This window comes from Poecilia reticulata, chromosome 23 (assembly GCF_904066995.2).
Source record: "Poecilia reticulata chromosome 23, P_reticulata-male-v2, whole genome shotgun sequence".
Taxonomy (NCBI): Eukaryota; Metazoa; Chordata; class Actinopteri; order Cyprinodontiformes; family Poeciliidae; genus Poecilia; species Poecilia reticulata.
In genome coordinates this window covers 17,119,621-17,140,675 of record NC_088852.1, presented here as the reverse complement: position 1 = coordinate 17,140,675, position 21,055 = coordinate 17,119,621, and the positions used below count along the sequence as shown (strand labels likewise).

The 21,055-nt window shown below is 41.3% G+C and overlaps 1 protein-coding gene and 1 long non-coding RNA gene across 3 annotated transcripts in view; one reads left to right on the top strand and one right to left on the bottom strand.

Annotated features, from left to right (window-relative positions):
• Nucleotides 1–387: 387 nt before the first annotated feature.
• On the bottom strand, nucleotides 388–2,492 carry LOC103459692 (uncharacterized). Its single transcript, XR_532794.3, has 3 exons — nucleotides 2,412–2,492; nucleotides 1,578–1,668; nucleotides 388–1,471 (listed from the first exon to the last, which is right to left on the bottom strand). It is a non-coding gene; the product is annotated as an uncharacterized LOC103459692 (long non-coding RNA).
• syn3 (synapsin III) overlaps nucleotides 2,360–21,055 on the top strand; it is a 114,801-nt gene continuing 96,105 nt past the window's right edge. The window contains exons 1-2 of one of the 2 annotated variants that reach the window (XM_008401472.2): nucleotides 2,360–2,555; nucleotides 15,000–15,489. In XM_008401472.2, the coding sequence (XP_008399694.1) occupies nucleotides 15,056–15,489 (434 nt within the window). In that variant the 5' untranslated portion in view covers nucleotides 2,360–2,555; nucleotides 15,000–15,055. Of the gene's footprint in view, nucleotides 2,556–2,596; nucleotides 2,852–14,999; nucleotides 15,490–21,055 lie in introns of those variants that run through there. The other variant, XM_008401473.3, reaches the window with a different exon arrangement.

Sequence of the window (21,055 nt, the reverse complement as noted above, 5' to 3'; positions counted from 1 at the left end):
TTTCATTGAACATCATATTTATGAAATTTGTTAGTGCAGCTAATAAAATAATTTCTTTTTTTTCCAAAACCTGATTAAATTTAATCTAATTGATTTTGAACTTCTTAGCACTTTGACTTGTTGGCTGAAAGGTGCTGCATAAATTAACTCTTTCTTTTGCAATATTTGAGAGCTACTCTCTGTTTCATTCATATAAACAAATGAATGACCGTGACTGTAGATAGGATCACAAGCAGACAGTTGGTGGAGGGTGGATGGAGTCGACTGTCATGACCACTGCATCGTGTTTTCTTCATTATGCCTCTGCAGCCCATTAAGATGGAGCTTCTCAGTGGGAACTGCAGCTGTACCCTGCAGGATGTAACATCCCCCCCCCCCTGGCCCCCCCCATCCCACCATGCCCCCCTCCGGGCAGGAAATATCCAGTGACATTAAACAGCCTGAGCAGCCACTTCCTGTCGTGTGCACGACGTGGCTGCTGCTGTGTGGTCTCCCGGCTCCTCTCTTCCCCCTGCATCACATCAGATGATAAACCTCACCGTTTCAGTTTCCTGCTAAAACAAGTTCATGAAATGAGAGTCCTGTCCTCGTCTCTGGGCCGTCCTGACTGTCTCGAGTGTGACGGCTCTGCTGAGTCACGCCGGCTCAGTTCTAGTAGATGAGCAATGTGTCTGTTGATCAGCTGATTATTAAGGAGCCACATCAGATTTACACCAAACCACTTGAGGCCCACAGAAGACGGGGTTGCTAGGCAGCCTGGGAAACTTTAGATGAGCGGTGAGATTGATTTGGGTTGACTTGGGGTGTTTTCTAACGTGGGGAAGTGTGGAATAAAAAGCTGAATATGGAAAAAATATTCATATTTCCACGCTACGCATGATTGTGTATAGATGTGGAAACATCATGTTGCACTAATTTACATGATTATCATTTCACTTTATATCAGTTATTAGATGTACTGTTTAACAAACCCATCTAGGAACACGTGGTGTGAATTACAAACATGTGACTGCTGCCCTGTTCAGTTTGTCTGTCAATGTGTCTGTCTCTACCAAATAAATTCACTACAATAATAATACATTTATTTATAAAGTCCTTTATATTTCCAATTGAAATCTCAGGGTTTCCTCTTCCCCCCTGCACCTTCTTCAAATCAGACTAAATTGGTGCTGATCAACTCGACTACATTTGTGCACCACAAGTTTTTGTTTGTGCTGCTTTGGCTTTGAAGATATTAATAAAAATTCAAACCAGCCCACAACCTTTACTAAATCAAAATGACCTTTGTAAAATTCCTGATTTTATCAAATTCATTGTAGGTTAAGTCACAACGTTTCAACTGGCTCTGGATGAAATTGGATGCTTCCTGAGGATGATGAGTGCTGCTGTTGGTTGCTCCTTCCTCTCTTCTCGTTTTTCCCAGACCCACGCAGGAGCAACAGCTGCTCCACCGATGCAGAGCAAAATGCATCTTTAAAGAGACAAAAAAGAAAAAGCTTGAATCTGGAATGAATCAGCAGAAAATCTAAAATACAGGAGCTGCTGCTGCTGCAGCGCCGGGTAAAAACTGGATTCACTTTTTGAAGCTTTCATTCAGTCTCCCTTCATCCAGCTTCATGTTTGTGATGCTCTGGTCATAGCTGGACTCCGGTCATTCTGCTACGTGAGCTGTAAGAATCCAGAAGAAAAAAGGGGACACAGTTTAAAACTTTGGGAGTTGCAGCCGGTTTCATCTGTGAAACCGGCGGCAACCTTTGAGCAAGTATTAAACATGCTTTATTAAACCCGCATTTCTGTATCCAAATATTTTACTGACCTGATGTCATATTTTAATGTAAAATATAATTTGTCCATCAGCTGTAAATAAAATATGACAGAATCTAGTCAGAGTTTATTAAATGAAAGATGCTGCTAAAAACCTGCCAACCCCATTGTTTAAATCAGAGCATATTCATGTGATAAAGAGACCTACATCTAAATTCAGCTGCAGCGTCTAAGCATGAAACATAAAAACATTTTTCTCTAGACGTCCAGACATAACTGCACTGAAGCTGCTCCAATACTGAGCTTGTTCTGTGGGAACACAAAACAAGCCACACTTTTCAGATTTTTATTTATAAATAAATAAAAAAAAACATTGTTTTTTCATTTGACTTCCATTTATGTTGTCTCGGTCAATCACACAGAATCCCGATGAAAGACAAAGCGCGTTCATAAATAAACAGAAGCGTGTATGATTTTTTTGCTTTGAATTTCTTAATTAATCCATCAGCCAATCAGCTGCGAGAACCGACTGCAGTAATGAATCCAGTACACTCGTCACGTTCCCAGCATCCCTTGTAGAAAGAGAGAGAGTGTGTGTCAGTGTGTGTGTGTGTGAGAGAGAGAGAGGAAGGGGTTTGGCTGACAACCTGAGGAGGACCACGGATCGGAGAGCAGAAGAAGAAGAAGCAGCAGCATCATCAGCATCATCTGAGGAAGAAGCAGAAGAAGAAGAAAAAGAAGAAGAAGAAGGGTCATCATCCAACACTTGTTCATCTTCACCAGCCGCTCAGGTAAATTGCGCGTTTTTGCGCATTTAATCCGCGCACCTCCTCTTTGTTTGCAGCCTTTGTGTTTTATCGCTTCCTGTCGCGAGGTTTGCTGTTGGAGAGAGAAGCGTGCTTTCCTAGAACCAGGCTTCTACTTGGCCGGGACGCGTTCAGGGACTCTGGGTTCTGCTCAGCCTGTCTGAGGCACAGAGTGCGGGGATTCCCTCCGCCGTGGCCCCGCAGCCCACAGTCCCGCACACTCCCCTCCTGTGGGAGCGGAGAGAAGGAGGCGCACGGCTCCATTTCATCACCGTGACCCGGTGAGCCGCTGCTGCTGCTGCATCCAGCTCAGAAAGTCACTTCTAATCATCCTAACGTCACTTTTATTTTCACTGGAGGAATATTTGACTCTTAGAGCTGCAGTGGATTAGATGCGGCAGCTTAAAGGAATAATTCCGATTTTTTTTTATTATCGTGTTTTCTTCTTAACTGGGTTATTGTTGAGCGTTTGTGCACAGTCAGCGTCTTACTTGAGGTGGATATCTTTTATCTCATTCCTCTTTGATTTTACAGAACTTTTGACGTTTACAGCTAATCAGAGTAGAGCAGAAACAAAAGCAGAAGTTAAATATTGTCATTTTTGGGGGGTCTGTCATTTCTAAATGCTGTTAACAGCCTTCAGTGTTGATGCTGATACTGTTCTGTTTGGGTTTTATTTATATTTTGATTTTTCTTTTCTTCTTCTTGTCTCTTCTCTGTAATTAGTTCCAGCTGTTCCTCGTTACCTTGGTTACCCCTGTGTGTGTCTGTTCTCACCTGGATTCTTGTCTATCCTTCTCTGCCCCTTCCACCTCTCCCTACTTCTGTATATGTTTGAACTGCCTTCATCAACTCGTCCTGCTGCTCTTTGGATTCTCCTTAAAATCACCAAATACTAATAATAACAATTATTATTATTATTATTGTTATTAAGTGAGTGAAGGACTGCAAGCTTCCTGCTTTCAGTTTCACTGAGTTGCTAATTGGATGAAATCAGAGGAAGTAAAGAGATGAAAAATGCTACTTAAAGTATATATTTTAATTTTTGTACTGACTCTTTATCATTTTTAAGTTTCAGATAAGCAGCCAATCAGACTTGCTTTCTGGTTCACCTTTAAAATGAGTGATATTTCATATTTTACTTGAAACTGGGGTTCTATTAAGCTTGCAGAACAGTCAGTATCTTTGGGGTAATCCTCTTTGAGGATTTTGTACCATATTTTTCATATTCTATAAGGATTTTCAGGATTTGGTTGACAATCCTCTCATTCCTCCCTGCTGCCGGTGCACCTGTTCCTAGGACATCTTTTCCTTCCACTTAACTTCCTATGACTATGCCATTTCTGAGTCACTGAATTTAGGAGTTTCATAATCTATAAACCATAATCATCCAAATTACAAGAAACAAGTTTATATGACATCTAAGTTTCACTTTATTAAATAAGGAAAAATCCTGAATCTTTTGATGTTGAATTTTTTATTTAGACCTGTTTCTATATATATATATATATATATATATATATATATATATTAGCTGCCAAAAACCCTTTTTTCAGTTTGACTTGTTTAAATTTGGACGCGTTTGTTTAATCCGCGTAAATGTAACTATGGTACCAAAAAAACATAGATTTCTAACCTGTTGTGCAGAGTTTAGCTGCAGCCACACACTGAATCGGTGCTCAGTTCTAATATTTGCTGATGATGATGTCATACTCCCAAAGTCACTCATGAAATATTAATGGGGCCATCAGGAGGCTGAGGTATGTTCTGCCCATAACCAGTTATCTACATTTGAGCCAGCAGATGCTCCCCAGCAGGACGGGGCGGGGAGGTGTGTGTGGGTGTGTGTGTGTGTGTGTGTGTGTGTGTGTGTGTGTGTGTGTGTGTGTGTGTGTGTGTGTGTGTGTGTGTGTGTGTGTGTGTGTGTGTGTGTGTGTGTGTGTGTGTGTGTGTGTGTGTGTGTGCTAATGATTACAGGCTTCTGGCTTCAGAAGGAGTTTATGTCATAAAATAAAACCAACCCTTTTTGTCCAAATTTAATACCAGTAAGAGTGGATAATATGCACTACAAATGTAATCACCATATTCTGTTATTCTGTTAAAATGCTGTTGCCCTCCCTTCCAAGAAAATCAAGTTTTAAGCCTAAAATCATAGTCTTACAGTATTTGTCTATGAAGATATAAATGTAAAAACCAATAAATAAGTAAATATATTATATTTAAAATATATATATATATATATATATATATATATATATATATATATATATATATATATATTTTTTATTTTTTTTTTCTCGGCCTCGTCTGTCCACCCTGTGGACTTTCTCCGCTGCTGCCGCTGATTCATGGCAACACAAACACCGTTTCTGAAAAATGTTCCCATTTCAAGCTGGCTTCTCCAGGACACCCGTTACATCACTGAGCTGCACACAGTAGCTGCATTTATTCATGTTTCTAACGTACTGATATTCACTGACGCTCTCGTGGGACAAACGGTGCAGAAAACGGTAAAATTAACGTCTGATAATACTGTCAGTTTGTTTAAATTTAATTCTATAAAGCCAGCAATAAAGCTAAATTCCTAGAATTTCTTTGGAATAAGTTTTAGATGATACACTAAATGCCCTCCTCTACTACAAATGCATATTTGTTTGGAAGTTGATGCAGTGTGGGTCGTTAAGTAGTTAAATTTGAAAGTTGCTTTTTGAAGCCATTATTTTCCTCAGTGACTTCCCAGAATCATCAAATTAAATTCCTCCAGCAGATCTTCTACTGATCTGGTAGAGAATTCCTTTTTGTTTGTTTTTTTTTTGTTAATTATTCTAACTCTGATTAAAAGCTTTCATTTTAATCAGAGGCTTTTCTTAGGTTTCTACTGAAGCTTTTCTATAACTGCAGCAGTCCTCTGCCTGCAGGCAGGGACAAAGAAGTGTGTGTGTGTCTTTTTTACAGTGTGTGTGTTTGAACTAATGTGGCGTCTGCTGTGAGAAGTGCTGGGAGGTCATTGTGTGGGGACTCGGCTGTGACACCTCGCCTCGCCGGCCTGCCGGTGCTGCAGGAGACGCTCTGTCGTGTCGCAGAGCTAGTTCTGGCTCTGCAGTCGACAACGGTTCACAGTTCAGCGGCGTCTTTCTGCTCTCGCTTTGAACAGAGCACGCATTTACAAAAAAAAAAAAAAAAGAGCTGGAAAGGTTTTTATCCCTATAAACTTGTTTTTCTTTTGTTGAAAATGTCAGTGAAGCAAAGGTAGCTGCACACCATGCCTTCCTTTTAGTGCACTACTAACACCCTACGTCTAATAGAGTCCTCCCAAGCGAGTGTTTTACAAGTTTTCCACGGCTCATTAAAAGAAACGGCAGGCTTCCACAGAGCCCCCTGCAGCAACCAGACACCAACAAGAAAAGGCACGGAGGAAGTGGAGGAAGTTGACCAGTTATGCTGCGTCATTCATTGTGGACATATTGGTTCACAAGTGTAGGATGTTTTCCTACCTGATAATCAGGTAGACTCGGTTTGATTGGTGAAAGTTGAAACATTTGTTCCATTTTCAGTTGGTGTGGTTCACGTTCACATTGCAGTGTGTCAAATGAACCATTTGAAAAACCTATTCTTCCCCCATCGCTAGTGGTGGCGCTGCAACAAGAACTACTGAAGGAAATGACACAAAAACCTCTGAAGAAGACCCGGAGTTCAACTTCCTTCTTCATGAAATGGAAACAAAAACAGAGTGGCATCAGATTTCAGTGGTTGTAGGATTTCTTTCTTATCTTTGGTAAAAGACATGACATTTCTCCTGCTAGTGCTAGACATGCACGTTTGTTTTGGCTGTAATTACCCAGAATGCCCTGCACTATAATCCACTTCCTGCCTTTGGAGTGATTTTCAGTCTGCTTAGTGTTCACATTTCAGCCGAACCAAAACCAGAATTCAATTACGCATTCATGCCTTCCCAAACAAATCGGACTTCCCAGGCAAACAAATCAGAGTTCAATTAAAGTGAACTGAACAGGTCTGGTGTGAATGCACCCTATATATTTGCTGTTGAGAAAATCTAAAATAAAAAATACCACAATTTCAACCCCAAATCCCAAAGGATTTGAAAGGCGGCATCATGGCTGCAGAGCAGGACCAAAGAGTGGCAAGAGGAACAGGAAGGTCGAACCGTTAAGGGGTTTCTTACAGGTACAAATCACCGTACAGCATCTCAAAAATTCAAAAGCCTTGAGGACTTTCCCAGGTCAAGAAATTCACATTCATGAGATTTCTGCCAGTCCGTTGTAGAATTATGAGGTATTACTGTTTCAGGGTCTCGTTCTGCTTCAGCATTCATCTTTTAAAAATTTTTTTTATTCCAGACTGCCTCAAGTAGTTTCATACAGCAGAACTCATAGAGATCATGATGTTCTGGCTACGTGTGTCCAAATGTTCAGCAACAATCTACAAAAATTGGATGGTTGAAGAGGGAACATCACAAACCCCAGTTCATTGGCGTTTCATTGGACAAAGGCTGAAATAAAAATAAATTTAAAAAACCCCCAAATTAATATCACAGTCATACCTGTCATGAGTATGCAGATTTAGAAAACAGCCATAATCCCTCATTAAAGTAGCTGTCAAAACAATGATTACATAAGAGCAGTAGAGGCGGGTGTGCAGATGTTTCAGTCAACACACGACCGACTTGCCCTAAATACTGGCAATGTAACACAGCAAAATAAGGCCTTGAATACTCTTAATACTGTCATTACAATCTGTTTCTTGTAGTAATCAATAGATGTTAAATGAAAATATAGGCCAGCAGATTCTTTTAGATCAAATGTTGGTTCATGTACAATATGTGGAGATGGAAGTGCTTGGTGAGCAGCATCTCCTAGATTTCTTGTCTCCGTTTTCTTTTTCTGTTCAACATCAGTAGTTGTGTGATTAAACCAGAGAAACGGTGATGAGTCATGTTGTTGACGTCACCGTGGTGATATGAGGTCAGTGTCTTACTTTGAGGTCCGACTGGCCTTCATGTCCAAGTCAAATCTAGGAATACCCGGGCTGCCGAGTGGCTGCAGAAGCACTCTGTCGGTCGGAAGTTTACCTTTACAGTTGGAATCTCTTTATTTGAAAAATACGGCGGAATATGAGGCACTTTGTGACTAAAACCCCAAACTGTTTAAAGGCTTTGTAATGCCGTAAAATTCTGAATTCAAATAAAGAGTTTACTCTTATTATCTTGACATTTAACAAATACAAAGAATTTCGGTAACATAAGTTAACCCAAAATAGTAAAAGTCTGATTTTAATGTCAGATGGGAAGGGAAAAAGGTTCCAGTGTCTCTTTATTCGGTGGATGTAAATATCTGCTCTCTAAATGTAATTGCGGTGATTACAGGAGCTCTAAATCTAAGAAGATCTTTCTGTAAAACTCCAAAATAGAAACTGTCGTGATAATCCATCTGGCAGCGAGCCCCACATGTTTATTAATAATCTCCCATAATGCCCAGGGGCAGGCTTCTACCACCTCCTCTTCTTTTTGGACCAGGCTCTGCTGTCTTCCCACTTCTCCTCAGTTTCCTCTGCCTGTTTCTGACCCGCCGTCCTGCCGACGACCCTTCACTCCGACTGGCTCCATCAGCTCAGAATGTCAGGAAAAATAAAAAGTATCCATCATGTTAGATCTATATTTACCCCGCTGCTATAATCTAACACTTCATGCTCCGCTAGCATGTCATAATGTAGCAGCAGAAAGTGAAAATCCACCACAGGAACAGTCCATGTTGGAGGATGTCACGGACGTTGTGCTGCTTTTGCCGGCTAATCAACGACTGTCAGGCTTCGATGTGCAAATTCACACAGCAGCCATTGGGATTATGTGCTACTTTTAACGGATTCACAGGCAGGATGTGAAGAACAAGGAAAAAAAACAAAGCGAGTGAAGCGGGAAGGAGGTGCGGGTTTCTTCACTTACAAGATATTTTGAACATAGCAGAAGGCACGCTGTACGTCAGGGGGGGCCTCGAGAGTCTACTGCGGCATTATCCCGCTCTTCCCCATCATTAGAGAGCGAAACATGTGATTACTGCCCCCCCTGTTTGCTGTCAGTGTGTTAGTACCTCTCGAATCCTTCCTCTAAGTAATCCACACTGTACGGGGTTGGATTCACGTTCTGTTCTCCTCTGGAAACAGAACGTCAAGTATCATTTAGGATCTTGGCATCTCTGGTTCTGGTTTTTCTTTATTGATTGACCTTGTCCCCTACCCACACAGGGCATGATACCCTTTTCTGGGTCAAGGTCATGGACCTAATTCAGACACATCAAATACAAAGCTGGTTCTAGAACCTTAAATCTGGTACCCACAAGTTTTTGATTGATGTTTGGCCTCCATGAGCTTCTGACGAGCTGACTGTATTGGTACCAGAACTTACAGCATTGAAAGCACGTAGAACTGGTACGATGGCAGGAATGCAACCACAAGAAAAGGGAAACAAAAGTTTTCTCATCCAGCAGAGAGAAGGACTTAGTTCAGTGTTTCTCAAACTTTGTCAGGTTGAAGACCATTTAGCACGTTTAGCAAACTTTCACGGACCACCTACCTTGAAATTGTGCCCCACAATTACACAATAACTCTCAGAAAATAATGAAATGAAAATATTAGTATCTTAACTCACTTATTGTCTTCTTAGCTCGTCCTAATGAGAAGGGTGGTTCTGGTTTGTAAATGTGTCTGGTCACGACAAAGAATTCAAAACAAGTCTACTTGGAACATTTTTAATTATTTACAGATTTTAAAAATGTCTCACATGAAAATCATAAAAAGACATTGGCGGTTACAATATGCTATGTATCGTAATGGTGTTCTAAAAACAATAACAGTTCTGCAGCTCATCCCGAGAAACTGAAAATTCTTCCTGCAGACATAAATTCCAATTTGAGAAAGACTGGCTTAGATCAAAGCATAATGGCGTGATTAAAGTGCTCCAGCAAAAGTCGAGACCTAAATCCAATAGAGAGTTAACCTGTCCTCTTCATTCATTCTCTGCTGGGGCTGCACAGTGGCGCAGTTGGTAGAGCTGTTGCCTTACAGCAAGAAGGTTCTGGGTTCGATTCCCGGCACGGGTCTTTCTGCATGGAGTTTGCATGTTCTCCCTGTGCATGCGTGGGTTTTCTCTGGGTAGCTGGAGATGGGCACCAGCAACCCTCCCAACCCCACCAAGGGACAAGGGTGTAAAGAAAATGGATGGATGGATTCTCTGCTGACAAAGTCTGCTAGAGCTTCTTCTTGCTACAAGGTTAGCTGTAATGCAGCAAGGCCTCCTGTGGATTCCTCCCACTGTGGATATTCAGCAGAGAGCCGAGAGGCAAAGACGAAGCTGTTAAAGCAGCTTTAACAGCTTCCAGCTCCAGCAGAAAGCAGCTTATGGGGTGTTAAGGAAGAGGAGAAAGTACCAGTGGAGCAATGATAGTGATTTTCTATCACTTTGGTGGCGACACTGACAGTCACCATGATTGTAATTGTCGCTTTCAGCTGTTCTGTTTGTTTTCCTGCAGTTTCCTCTAAATTGACTCAAGTTATAAGCTTTATGATGGATCAGCCAAAATGAGAAGACGATGTCACTCTCTGTGACGGGAACCATTGTTCAACCCAACTGCTGATCTGTTGAACGTTAACGCATCCGACAATGTTCAGAAGCATTGTCGGATGAAGTTTGAGTATTTAGGTGACGATCTGCATAGAAAAGGTTTGAATTGTTCAGAGGCTTGTTGGTTGTGCATGTTGGCAGTCTAGATAATTCTCATTAGACTCAAAGCTCAGTTGTAAACTGTCAGCATTGAGCTGGGTGTCAAGCTCCTTCATATCAGTACAAAGTGTGACTCTCACATTTGTCGTCTTGAGTTATGTTGCAATTCTCCACACTTCACAACTCAGGCATTTAGTCTCCGTATTGATGGCTTGCTTAATGCTTGCAATTTACCTCCCACCTCACCCCATCCGCCCACCATCCAATCATCTCACACTGGAGATTTAAGAGAGCTCAAATAGATTTTTACTTCAAATGCTTTTGCCATTCTTAAAGATCTCTCTGGCTTTACAAGTTTTAAAAGCAGGACATAACTACATAAATACAAATGTAGTTTTCAATTGTTCAAACCTTGACCTCATGTGAAAAGGTAACACCCCAACCAAAACCCAGTACCTGGCTTTGTCTCTCCTGGTGGTAACAGCTACCATTAAGCATTTGCGTCAACTACCATCTACGTCACTGCGTAGAAACTTAAACCCATACTTTTCAAAATTGTTTAATTGATTAGAGGATTTGCTGGTGTGTTTTGTATTATTATTATCCAGCTGTATGATACAAGTTTGTTTGGGCTTCAAGTGACAAACTGATGGTCAGACATTGTCCTTCTGGATTTCCTAGTAGAAAGCAGAATACCAGGCCAGCTGGAGAGCTGATGTGTTTCCATCAATGGTTTTAAGTATTCATTAGAAATGTCTCACTTGATGTGGTTTTTGGCTTTTCCGTACTGACGTAGCGAACGCTCCCATCCACCAGAGGGTCTGTGCCTTACCAGATGCACCAAACCTCTGACTTGAAGAGCAGGATTCTCTCCATTCTTCTGAGATGTGTGGTCCAGGCTAGTTAGCAACCTCTATTTCCTGTTTATTACAGCCATAAGTGTGGTCAGCATCTGACGAAATTATGCTCTGCATAGACTGATTAATTCACTCCAAACCAGCAGAAGGCGACACACCTAATTCGAATCTTCTTTTTTGGGGCATTTAAAAGTTTGCTCAAAACAAAAACATGGTGTGGATTACTTTGGAACAGGCTGGTTTTGCTGTGACTCGCCATCAGGATGGAAACGATTCTAATTTTTGTGATGCTGGGCAGATCTTCATAAAACAAAGATATGGTGGAGAAACCTGAAAGAGTTTATTCCCCCAATCACCAGAAGACGTGGCGTTAAGAGGCGGCCATGTTGTACACTACATCCATCACTGAAAGGAAGGTGTGCTCCAACCTTTTACCCAGAGATTTCTGTCTCCAGTCTGTAGACGATGAGGTTCGAGTCGCTCTTATCAAACAATTAACTGGTGGTGATTAACTTGTCATGATGATTTAATACTTGACCCCCATTATCTCGTCCAGCTTCTGCTGCTATCCAAGTTCCTCCTCCGTCTTTAAGCACAAAACCCAGAGGAGACGCCATGTCTTTGAAAACAGCAGCTCAGTTTTAATCAGGTGTAAAGGTTCCTTCTTTCCCTCTGTTAGCGTCACTGTAGTTCTCACTAATCTGCTCCAGATTCTCCTCTGCATCACAGATGTTATGTAACTACATCTTTCCATATGAACTCTACGCTTTATAAAGAACATCGCTGCGGATCTCACCCGGCTCCGCGTTATCACTTCTGTGTCACTGAATTATTTGGCAGCGCGTTCACACAGATGAGCAGATTCCACGTCATGTCGAATTGTTGAAGCTAGGACCGAAGAACCGCTGAGGGCAGCCTGATGGTGAGAGACGGGACGCCTTCACTAACTGGAGCTGGATCTTTGGGAGAAACCGTCTTCACAGACACAGTGTGCCGCAGAGCCGAGCACAAAGAAGGGAAACTGGTCAAAAAGTCAAAACTTAATCATTCTAATGTAGCTTTAGCATATAGGTCTGAAATAGTTATCTTTAGGAATTGGTATACTTTACCAAAATTCTCCTTTAAACAAAAAAACATTGTTTTAATGAGATTAAGAAAACACATTACCATGATATTTATATATCTTTAAAACCAAAATATCTTTTTCAAATGAGTAAAGTTGTAATATTAAAAAGGCTAACCTCTTGGGATTTTTAGACATTATCTAGCTCAGTGTTTCTCAACCTTTTTTGGGCCAGCGCCTCCCTAGCCCTTATCCAGGTCCCTCACCGCCCCCCACCCAAGAATTTGCAGGCTACTTTACACTGACTATTATTTTTATCATTAATATTACTATCACTATTGTAGATGTTTTGATTTTTATGCTTGTTTCTGTATTTATCATCAAAAATAATTTCCCAGAGAACATAAAAGCCATGGGAATAGAAATTATTTTCACAGGCGTCTACGAAAAATGCAACAAACATTCGAATTAAAATTGGTAGATCTAACAGCAGCCAGAGTGGAAAATATATTCTTATTTTGTGCCATTTTCTAGTTGTTAAATATTCCACAAAATGACCAGATAAAAGATGTACAACATGCCAGTTTAAACTTTGAACAATTTGCAAAACGACTGAGCTCTGCAACATTAAAACATGGATAGAACTGTAACTACATTAATCATAGCTCTTCTTCTCTTCAGTGTTTGTCAGTTTCTGGTGGTGCAGCTCTGTGCTGCCTTCAGGAGAATGGGACATCAGAGTATCATCCATAAAACTTCACCCACATGGCATTTATTGTGCAAACCAGAGCTTTCAGTTGAAAAACAAAGTTCTAGATCCTTTTAATGCCATACAAAATATGAGACAGAAACATGGATTATATCTTTATATAGACATGTCTATTGATTATAGATTAATAGTTTTACTGGACAGAAATTACAAAGAACAAATCTGGTTCTTAAATCCTAATGAGTAAAATTGAAAGTGTCATGGAGTCATCAGCCTCATGACATTAACACTGACATGAAAAATAATATTGAAGAAATAAATATATCAAATTTAATTAAAAACATAAATAAGTGATCAGTTCTTTAAGATATATTTATTCTCAGTATTGGATATGGCCTCAACAAACCCATGACATTTCAACAATATTATTTTACCTTTTATCTGGAAATAGTGTCTGTTTATTCTTGCCATATAGTCCTCTGTATTAAGTATTGATCGAAAGGTCTTGCCATACAAGTTTATTCCTCTGTATTTACTTTAGTTTGTTAGTTTATTCTCCCGTTTTGTTCTTCATTCATTTCCATTTAGTTTCATTTGATTAGTATTATCCTCTCTTGGTTTATTGCTATGTCCACTTTAGTTTCTTTTCTGTTGCTACATTTATTTTATCGTTTATTGACCATCAGTAATTTCATCACCTGCTGCGCCGCCTAATCATCATGTGTTTCACATCATGTATTGATTTTTCACTGTTCAGCGTCGGATTCTCTGTTTTTATGCCATAATTCACATCTAGTTCGTCGCTCCTTTTTTTGTCCGCTTCTCATGTTTCAGAGTTTTGCGCAATGTGCGCGTCTTTTTTTTTTTTTTAACCCCTAAGGTGCAGGGCGGTCGGGAAGCGCATCGATGGGGAAAAGGCAGACTGATATAAACATTTTAAAACAACGGAAACAATTTCTGCATTCTGATTATTGAAATTTAAAAGTGCTGTGTTGTTCTATCACCCCGTTTCATACCGGACCACTTACAGCTCCGGTGTTAACGCTGTAAAATGAATGCTCTCTATCGTGGTGTCACCATGGAGGGATTTCTTTATTTAAATGGGTTAATTTTTCAGAGGGATACAAAGTGAGGGTATCGTGATTTTAGCTACCAGTAGCAGGAGAACGGAGCTGCGCCAAGAAGCTAACAGAAGCTAACAAACACTGAACAGAAGGAGAAGAAGAAGAAGAAGAAGAAGAAGAGCTGCCATCGATACAGTTGCAGCCAAGCATGATTTAATGTTACACAATACAGTTTTACTAAGTTGCTCCAAGTCTAAACTGGTATTGTTGTGCATTTTAAGGTGTAAAGTTTACCTTCGACCAAACGCCCCCCAAAGGAATCCCAGCGCCCCCCTTTTGTAAAAATGTCCGCCAGCGCCCCCTGCCGTCCTCTGAACGCCCCCTGGGGGGCGGTACCGCCCACGTTGAGAACCGCTAATCTAGACGAAAGGGAGTGTGAGACCCTGTGACTTTTCAACAAATCCTGACTGTAAAAGTAAACTTCCAACCGACAAGTTTCTTGTTTAGAAAACAAGAGTTTCCCATTTTTACATGTTTTGCAAATTGTTATGACGGGAAGGTTTTCTCGTTTTAACTTTCTCGTTCTGACGAGATATAGGTCCTAAATTTATTTACAAGCACTGGCAGTTAATAGCTGGCTATTTTGATAGTTCAAACACTAATTATGCCCTCATCACCGTCTTGGCACCACAGCAGAAAGTTAACATTTACCGTCTACCTCAGCTCTGTCCAGCCAATCACTGCCAAGGAAAATAAATGGCGCTCCCTCCTCGATTGGCTGCTTTGCCAGCACCAGCTAATACCTTGCGATGTAGCATTACGGCTAGCTAGCCTATTTTAGGTTCCTGGACTGCATTTTCTTTTGAATACTTTAAATATACTCGACAAAAACAATCACCAGGTTTTAAAATGAGAATTGGCGACCTCAGTATTGTTAAACTGAATTTCGTGCTCACCGGGGTTGGCTGTAAACAGAGCCGCTGTGTGTGTGTGTCGTTCTGTAGGATTTCTGTTCCTCCCCTGACCTCCTCTGGCCTGACCGACCCACCAGCCCGTCGTCATGAACTACCTTCGCCGGCGCCTGTCTGACAGCAGCTTCGTGGCCAACCTGCCTAATGGCTACATGATGGATCTGCAGAGGCCAGCCCCGCCCGGATCATCCATTTCATCTCCTGCCTCCCCGGCCACCGAGAGGCGTCAGCCCCCCAGCCTCCCGAGCCAGACCCCAGGCTCAGGCTCGGCTTTGAGTTCAGGTTCGGCCTTGGGTTCAGGCCCGAACCCGGCCTCAGCAGCGGGTTCGGGGAGCTTCCTCAGCTCTTTTTCCAGCGTGGTGAAGAGTGCCCAGATGGCCCAGAACGTCGCCGCCGCTGCACACGCCAAGTCAGCTGGAACGGCGGCAACTGAGGTTGCTTCTGCTGGAGGCGGTCAGCCCGCCAAGCCTGCGGTGCGCAAACCCAAGATCCTGCTGGTGGTTGATGATCAGCACACTGACTGGTGAGCGCAGCACTAGAAGCTCATAGTTTTTCTAACTTTAGGCGTTTTTTTTTTCTCCCCCTTTTTGCTCAAGCATACATGCAGAGCCAGTCCAAGCCTTTTTGGGGCCCTAAGCAGATTTTTATTTGGGCTCCATTATACCAACACCGAATGCTTTATGATTCCTAAGCCATTCTGTGTGAGGCATACCTACTATCATTAGCATCATTTGTAATTAGCCTACGTCACACCAGTGCTGTTATGACTTTTGATTTTAACCTTACAGGACTAGCAAACCAAAAAAAGAGAAAGAAAATGGATTTTAAAATGCAAAGTGGTATTTAAGTGTGCCATATTATAACTATTTGAACACATCAGCAGATAAACACTAAATTTACTTTCCCCCAAGAGTGGCAGCAGTCAATTTCAGGATTAGACTAACAATTATTTGTGTAGCAACTATAAAAATAATATAGAAATGTTTTTTCCTTATAGAATTGTGTTTAGCTTGTATTATTCTAAATTATTTGAAATGTATATATGAAATATATATGTTTTTATCATGATGGCTTGGTGCGCTTGGGGGCTGTAACCGTCTGCTTAACGTTGGGCCAGCCCTGCGTAGATATTACATAGTATTATTATTTTTCAGGCAGATGACCGTAGAGAGATATTTTCCCATACCATAATACTGCCTCCACCCAAAAAAAATTTAACTTATGAGCACAACCTAGAAATGTATATCCAATGTTAAAAAGATAAAATACTGCCTGAACTACAAACTGTTCATTTATTCTAATAATAAAAGTCGTTTTTATTTCTGTGCCAAAGCAGCAGAGTGTCACGTTATTTTGGACGGGCTTGCACGTCCTTGGGCTCGTTAGGCATGCCAGAGCTCTCTGTGTCGAATGGGAAATTGTCATGGTAACCAGAGGAGAGAACTTAGCTTCTTAGGTGACAGAAAAATGAATGAGGTTAAAGGAGAAAGAATTGGCTCATCTTTCAGTGGAGCCACACACACACACACACGCACACACACACACACACACACACACACACACACACACTTGCGTGTGTTAGAAGCTGCTGATGGATTCCTAGAGCTCAGGCCAGTTGCTGGTTTATCTTCCCTGTCTGTCTAAATCAATAGAGCTCTCATGCATTTCATGGATTGTTATTGTGTCGTCTAATGTTTTCAGAGATTGACTTCTGCGAGCTTGTTATGAGCCCATTTCCAGCCTTTTGAAATTTATCTCCAGCGCCAGCAGAGGGGTGATTGTGTGCAGACTGCGAGGAGATCAGGTCAGGGTTGGAAATTGATCTCTAAATTAAAGCGTCTCGCTGACAGCTGTAATGAAGTGTTCCGGATTTCCTCGGGTCTTTTCTTGAGGAGCCGGGTGGCGTGTTTTGTGTGAGCAAGTGGGCTGAAATGCCCCTGCGTACCCCCGCGTTTGATGAAATGAGCCACGGGGAGATCACTGTCACTCGCAGGCCTCCAGCCTGGTCCAGCCTCTCTGGGCAAAGCCGCCGCGCTGCTTCAGGAACAGCAGGAGTTTGGATCACATGCAGCAACGCAAAAACCTCCAGAAGGAGCAAGCTTAGTTTAATTCAAAAATACTTTATTTATTTATCCCAAAGGGAAATTAAATGTTGTGGTAACTCATATCATCTAATCCATTGTGGACGGAGGTGCTGTGAGCATGAGGGGCCGTCCAGTAGCAGTCCGTCTTGCAATGAATCTGAAGCCTCTGACTGAAGACTCGATATCTGGCCAGCACAGAGGATTTTCCACAGTAGCAAATCTTGGATGACATCATCAGTTAGCAAGCTCCGCTAATCCACCTCCTCTGCTTTTGCCGTCCTTCCGTCCATTTTCTTTACACCTTTGTCCCTTAGTGGGGTCGGGAGGATTGCTGGTGCCCATCTCCAGCTAACGTTCCGGGCGAGCGGCGGGGTCACCCTGGACAGGTCGCCAGTCTGTCGCAGGGCAACACAGAGACACACAGGACAAACAATCATGCACACATACACTCACACCTAGGGGCAATTTGGAGAGACCAATTAACCTAACAGTCATGTTTTTGGACTGTGGGAGGAAACCGGGGTACCATACATGCACAGAGAGAACATGCAAGCTCCATGCAGAAAGACCGGGGCTGGGAATTGAACCCAGAATCTTCTTGCTGCAAGGCAACAGCTCTACCAACTGTGCCACTGTGCAGCCTCTCTCTCAAATGTATCTTTCTCTCTGCTTTTGCCGCTCCTCTTTAAATATGTCTGGCCGTTTGGTCTGGATTGCAGTCACTAATTCATCCCAAAGTTGTTAAATCAGATTGAGATTAGGGCAGTCAGTTTGTTCCACACTCTAACTACTCTCTTTTATATCTCTATGGACTTTGCTTTGTGTACAGTTTTGTCAGAAGTGAAAGGTGCAATATCCAATTTAAATTATTTTTGACATTGGCAATAAAAATCTCACTACTCACTAACTGAATCTGTATTTTGTATTGCAGATTTTGAAAAAGAGCTCAGATTTAAATGGGTCCAAAGCCCCCAAAAAAGACTAAAGTTGTTATTTACTGCTAAGAAATTATTTTTAAATTGTTCAACACAGACAGTAATTGCAAACTATGATGTATAGAAATATTGAGAATGTAACAAAAGTAGCTTGGGAAAATAAGAACTTAGATATGTATTTCTTCCTTTATGCAAGGACTGTTTCAGTATTTTTGATTGCTTATTTATTTACTTTTTAATTTATTTATTTTTTTACCTTTTTTAAAAAATACATTTTGAACAAGTTAATATTAAAGATAGAATGGAAATAGTTTTACAAATCTCCCTTAGTGATGAATGAGATGGAAACTGTAAAGTGATTATATATTCCATTATGCATTTAATATACTTGACATTATTCCGTGTGTTCCATTTTTAGCCACATGGTGGCAGTGCAGTTTAGTGAAAGGCTCACAGAGAAACTCTTCTCAGTGAAGAGCTTCTGCCAGCAGATGGCGCCAAACGACAGTCTTTAAATCCATATTGAAGTTCAGCTGCTGCTAAATGTCCTTGTACAGTATTTTTGTCCTGCTAAATGTATCTTTCTGGATGCATTTTTTTCTTCATGGAAAATACATACATTTCAGCACTATATGTTAATATATGTATTATAAGGCACCTGCTGGATATTTGGACAGTTCAACAGAGTTAAATATACTTTCTTGGGAGGAAAGGTAAACGGCTACAGGTGGGGGAGAGGACAGTATTGTGCGTTTTCTTTGCTCTGTGCAGCCTGAGAAAATTTTCAATACTTCATAATTGTGGCTTTTTGTTAATTACTTTGCACAGTTATGTTCATATTCAAGCTCATTATTTATTACTTTCTAGATGACACTACACAGAAATAATGTTGGTATCATTAAAAGTGCTACAGTTGGTTGTTGATTCCAACATTGTTGTAGCTGTACAGTATGGTCACTTTTTAAAACTTATTTTTTTCTGCCACCTTGTGGTTACAACAAGCACTAGTTTCCCATATTGCAATAAACGTGTTTGAAGTTTTCACATGTCATCTTCGAGGCCGATTTGGAAGACACAGGTAGAAGAAGAAACGGGTTCTGTGCAGCTGCTGCTCAGTTTCAAGATTCAAGCAAAGTGCTAACCCCATAAAAGGCAGATTTCTGGCTGTTGTTTTGGCAACCCTGGCGGAACATGACCCTGGTGGAACATGGTGTTCTTCGTGCACAACTAAACTACCTGCTTTTCAGCAACTGCCATGGATGTAAAATATTTGGAGCATGCCAACGAGATGTGACTTTCTCTTTTAAGAACTGTAATCTAGTTTGGTTGACTCAGAAAGCTCAGATAAGATCATCAAACTGATGTTAAATGATAAATTCACTGATTTGGTTCAATTTCATCCTGGTCTGAGTACTGGCAGACAAAATTGGATAAAAGTCTCAAACAGGACTTAAATGTGTATTAGCTTATATTACTTGTGAATCAGTTTGGCCATTGACTTCCTATACAATCCTTCTTGATTCTGATCTCCCTTTAGTTCTTCTCTGGGCTTTCTTCCATTGGGATAGATTTCTCCAGATGAATTTTAAACGGGCCAATCAACAAACCGAAGATTTGCAGGGTGCAGTTTGGAAATGACAGCGGAGAAAGTAAACGATACCATTCAATCCATGTTGGCCACACTTCCAAATATTGAATAATTAAAGTTGGAGCAAGAAGAATGTTTAAGACATTTTATTTCTGGCAAAGATGTCGTGGCCCTGCTCCTCATGGAATTGTTTACAGCACACGCAATTTCCAGTAAGCTTCATCGAGCCGGTGCATTACATACGTTACGGCAAAACATTAACGATTGCGTGAAATCAGATCCAATCGTTCCGAGCTTTAACAGAGTTCACGCCTTCAGCAAGCAGTCGCTTCTCAGCCAAAGGCCCAGACCCTCTGAACAAAGCAATGCGTACAAGGACTGGTTTTTGCCAGGTTACTTGTGAATACCTCTGGAGCCAAATCAAATGTTCATGTCACAGTCCTTTCCTGTGATACCGCCATAAGTTACTCATCGGTTTTTCGAGGTTCTGTAAGAAGTCTTGGCTATATGGGCATTTTGTCCACCCGTCCTCCGCTCCCGGAGGCTGAATTTCCTCCTGGTCATTCCAGCAGAGAGTCTGGGGTCTCTGGGGAAACCCTGCTCTGTCCTGACAGCCTTGGCTTCCAGCAATGACTGATGCACAATAGCAGTACAGAGCACTGAGAGCATCACCGCTACCACCAACAATTCCTCCTTTGCTCTCTCCATGTCTCCCTCTCTCCTTCTCTTTAAGGCCGGCATGCAGGCCGATTGGCCAAGTATCTGTCAGTCTGTTTGCACTGTGTTCAGAATCATACGAGCACCTGATCGCTTAATTCAATCCTGCTCTGGCAAAGTGCTTACTTCGTCTTTATGTATGGCAGAACGGTATGAGAACCTCTGCTTACCCAGAGTTATATGAAGAGGGGGTTTAAGTTAACGTTATGTCTACAGAAGAAGTAGGGAGGCCACACACTGGCATTAAGGAGCTGAAAATTCTCTCTGGGGATTTGGTAATCTGTGCTGTGCCTCAAGAAGAGGGCAAAAGTTCATGAACTATAGCAGAAGAATTAGCAGGCTGGCTAGAACTATTTTGAGGAAATGCCTAAAAGGTAAAGACAGTTATGAAGAAGGTTAAGGAAACCTTCAATACAGTTTGTTTCTGACATCATTTGATTACACAATTTTAGTCAATAAATCAAAAAATATTTCTTTAAAAAAATCTTGTCAAAGTTTGATTTGAAAAGATGAAAAGGATTAGAAATGTATTGTTACTCCAACACATTGGTTTGCTATAGGTATTCCCGGTTGAGTTTTGGCTTCTGGAATTGGTTTATTCTAAAAAATAAAAAAACAAAAACAAAACAATTGTTAAGAACCAGGTTTCTTTCTCAGATGATATTTTTCAACATTTTTGGGAACAAGGATGTAGCACTCGGTGTCCTCTTCAGAGGTTTTTGTGTCGTTTCCTTCAGTGGTTCTTAGTGCAGCGCCACCACAGGC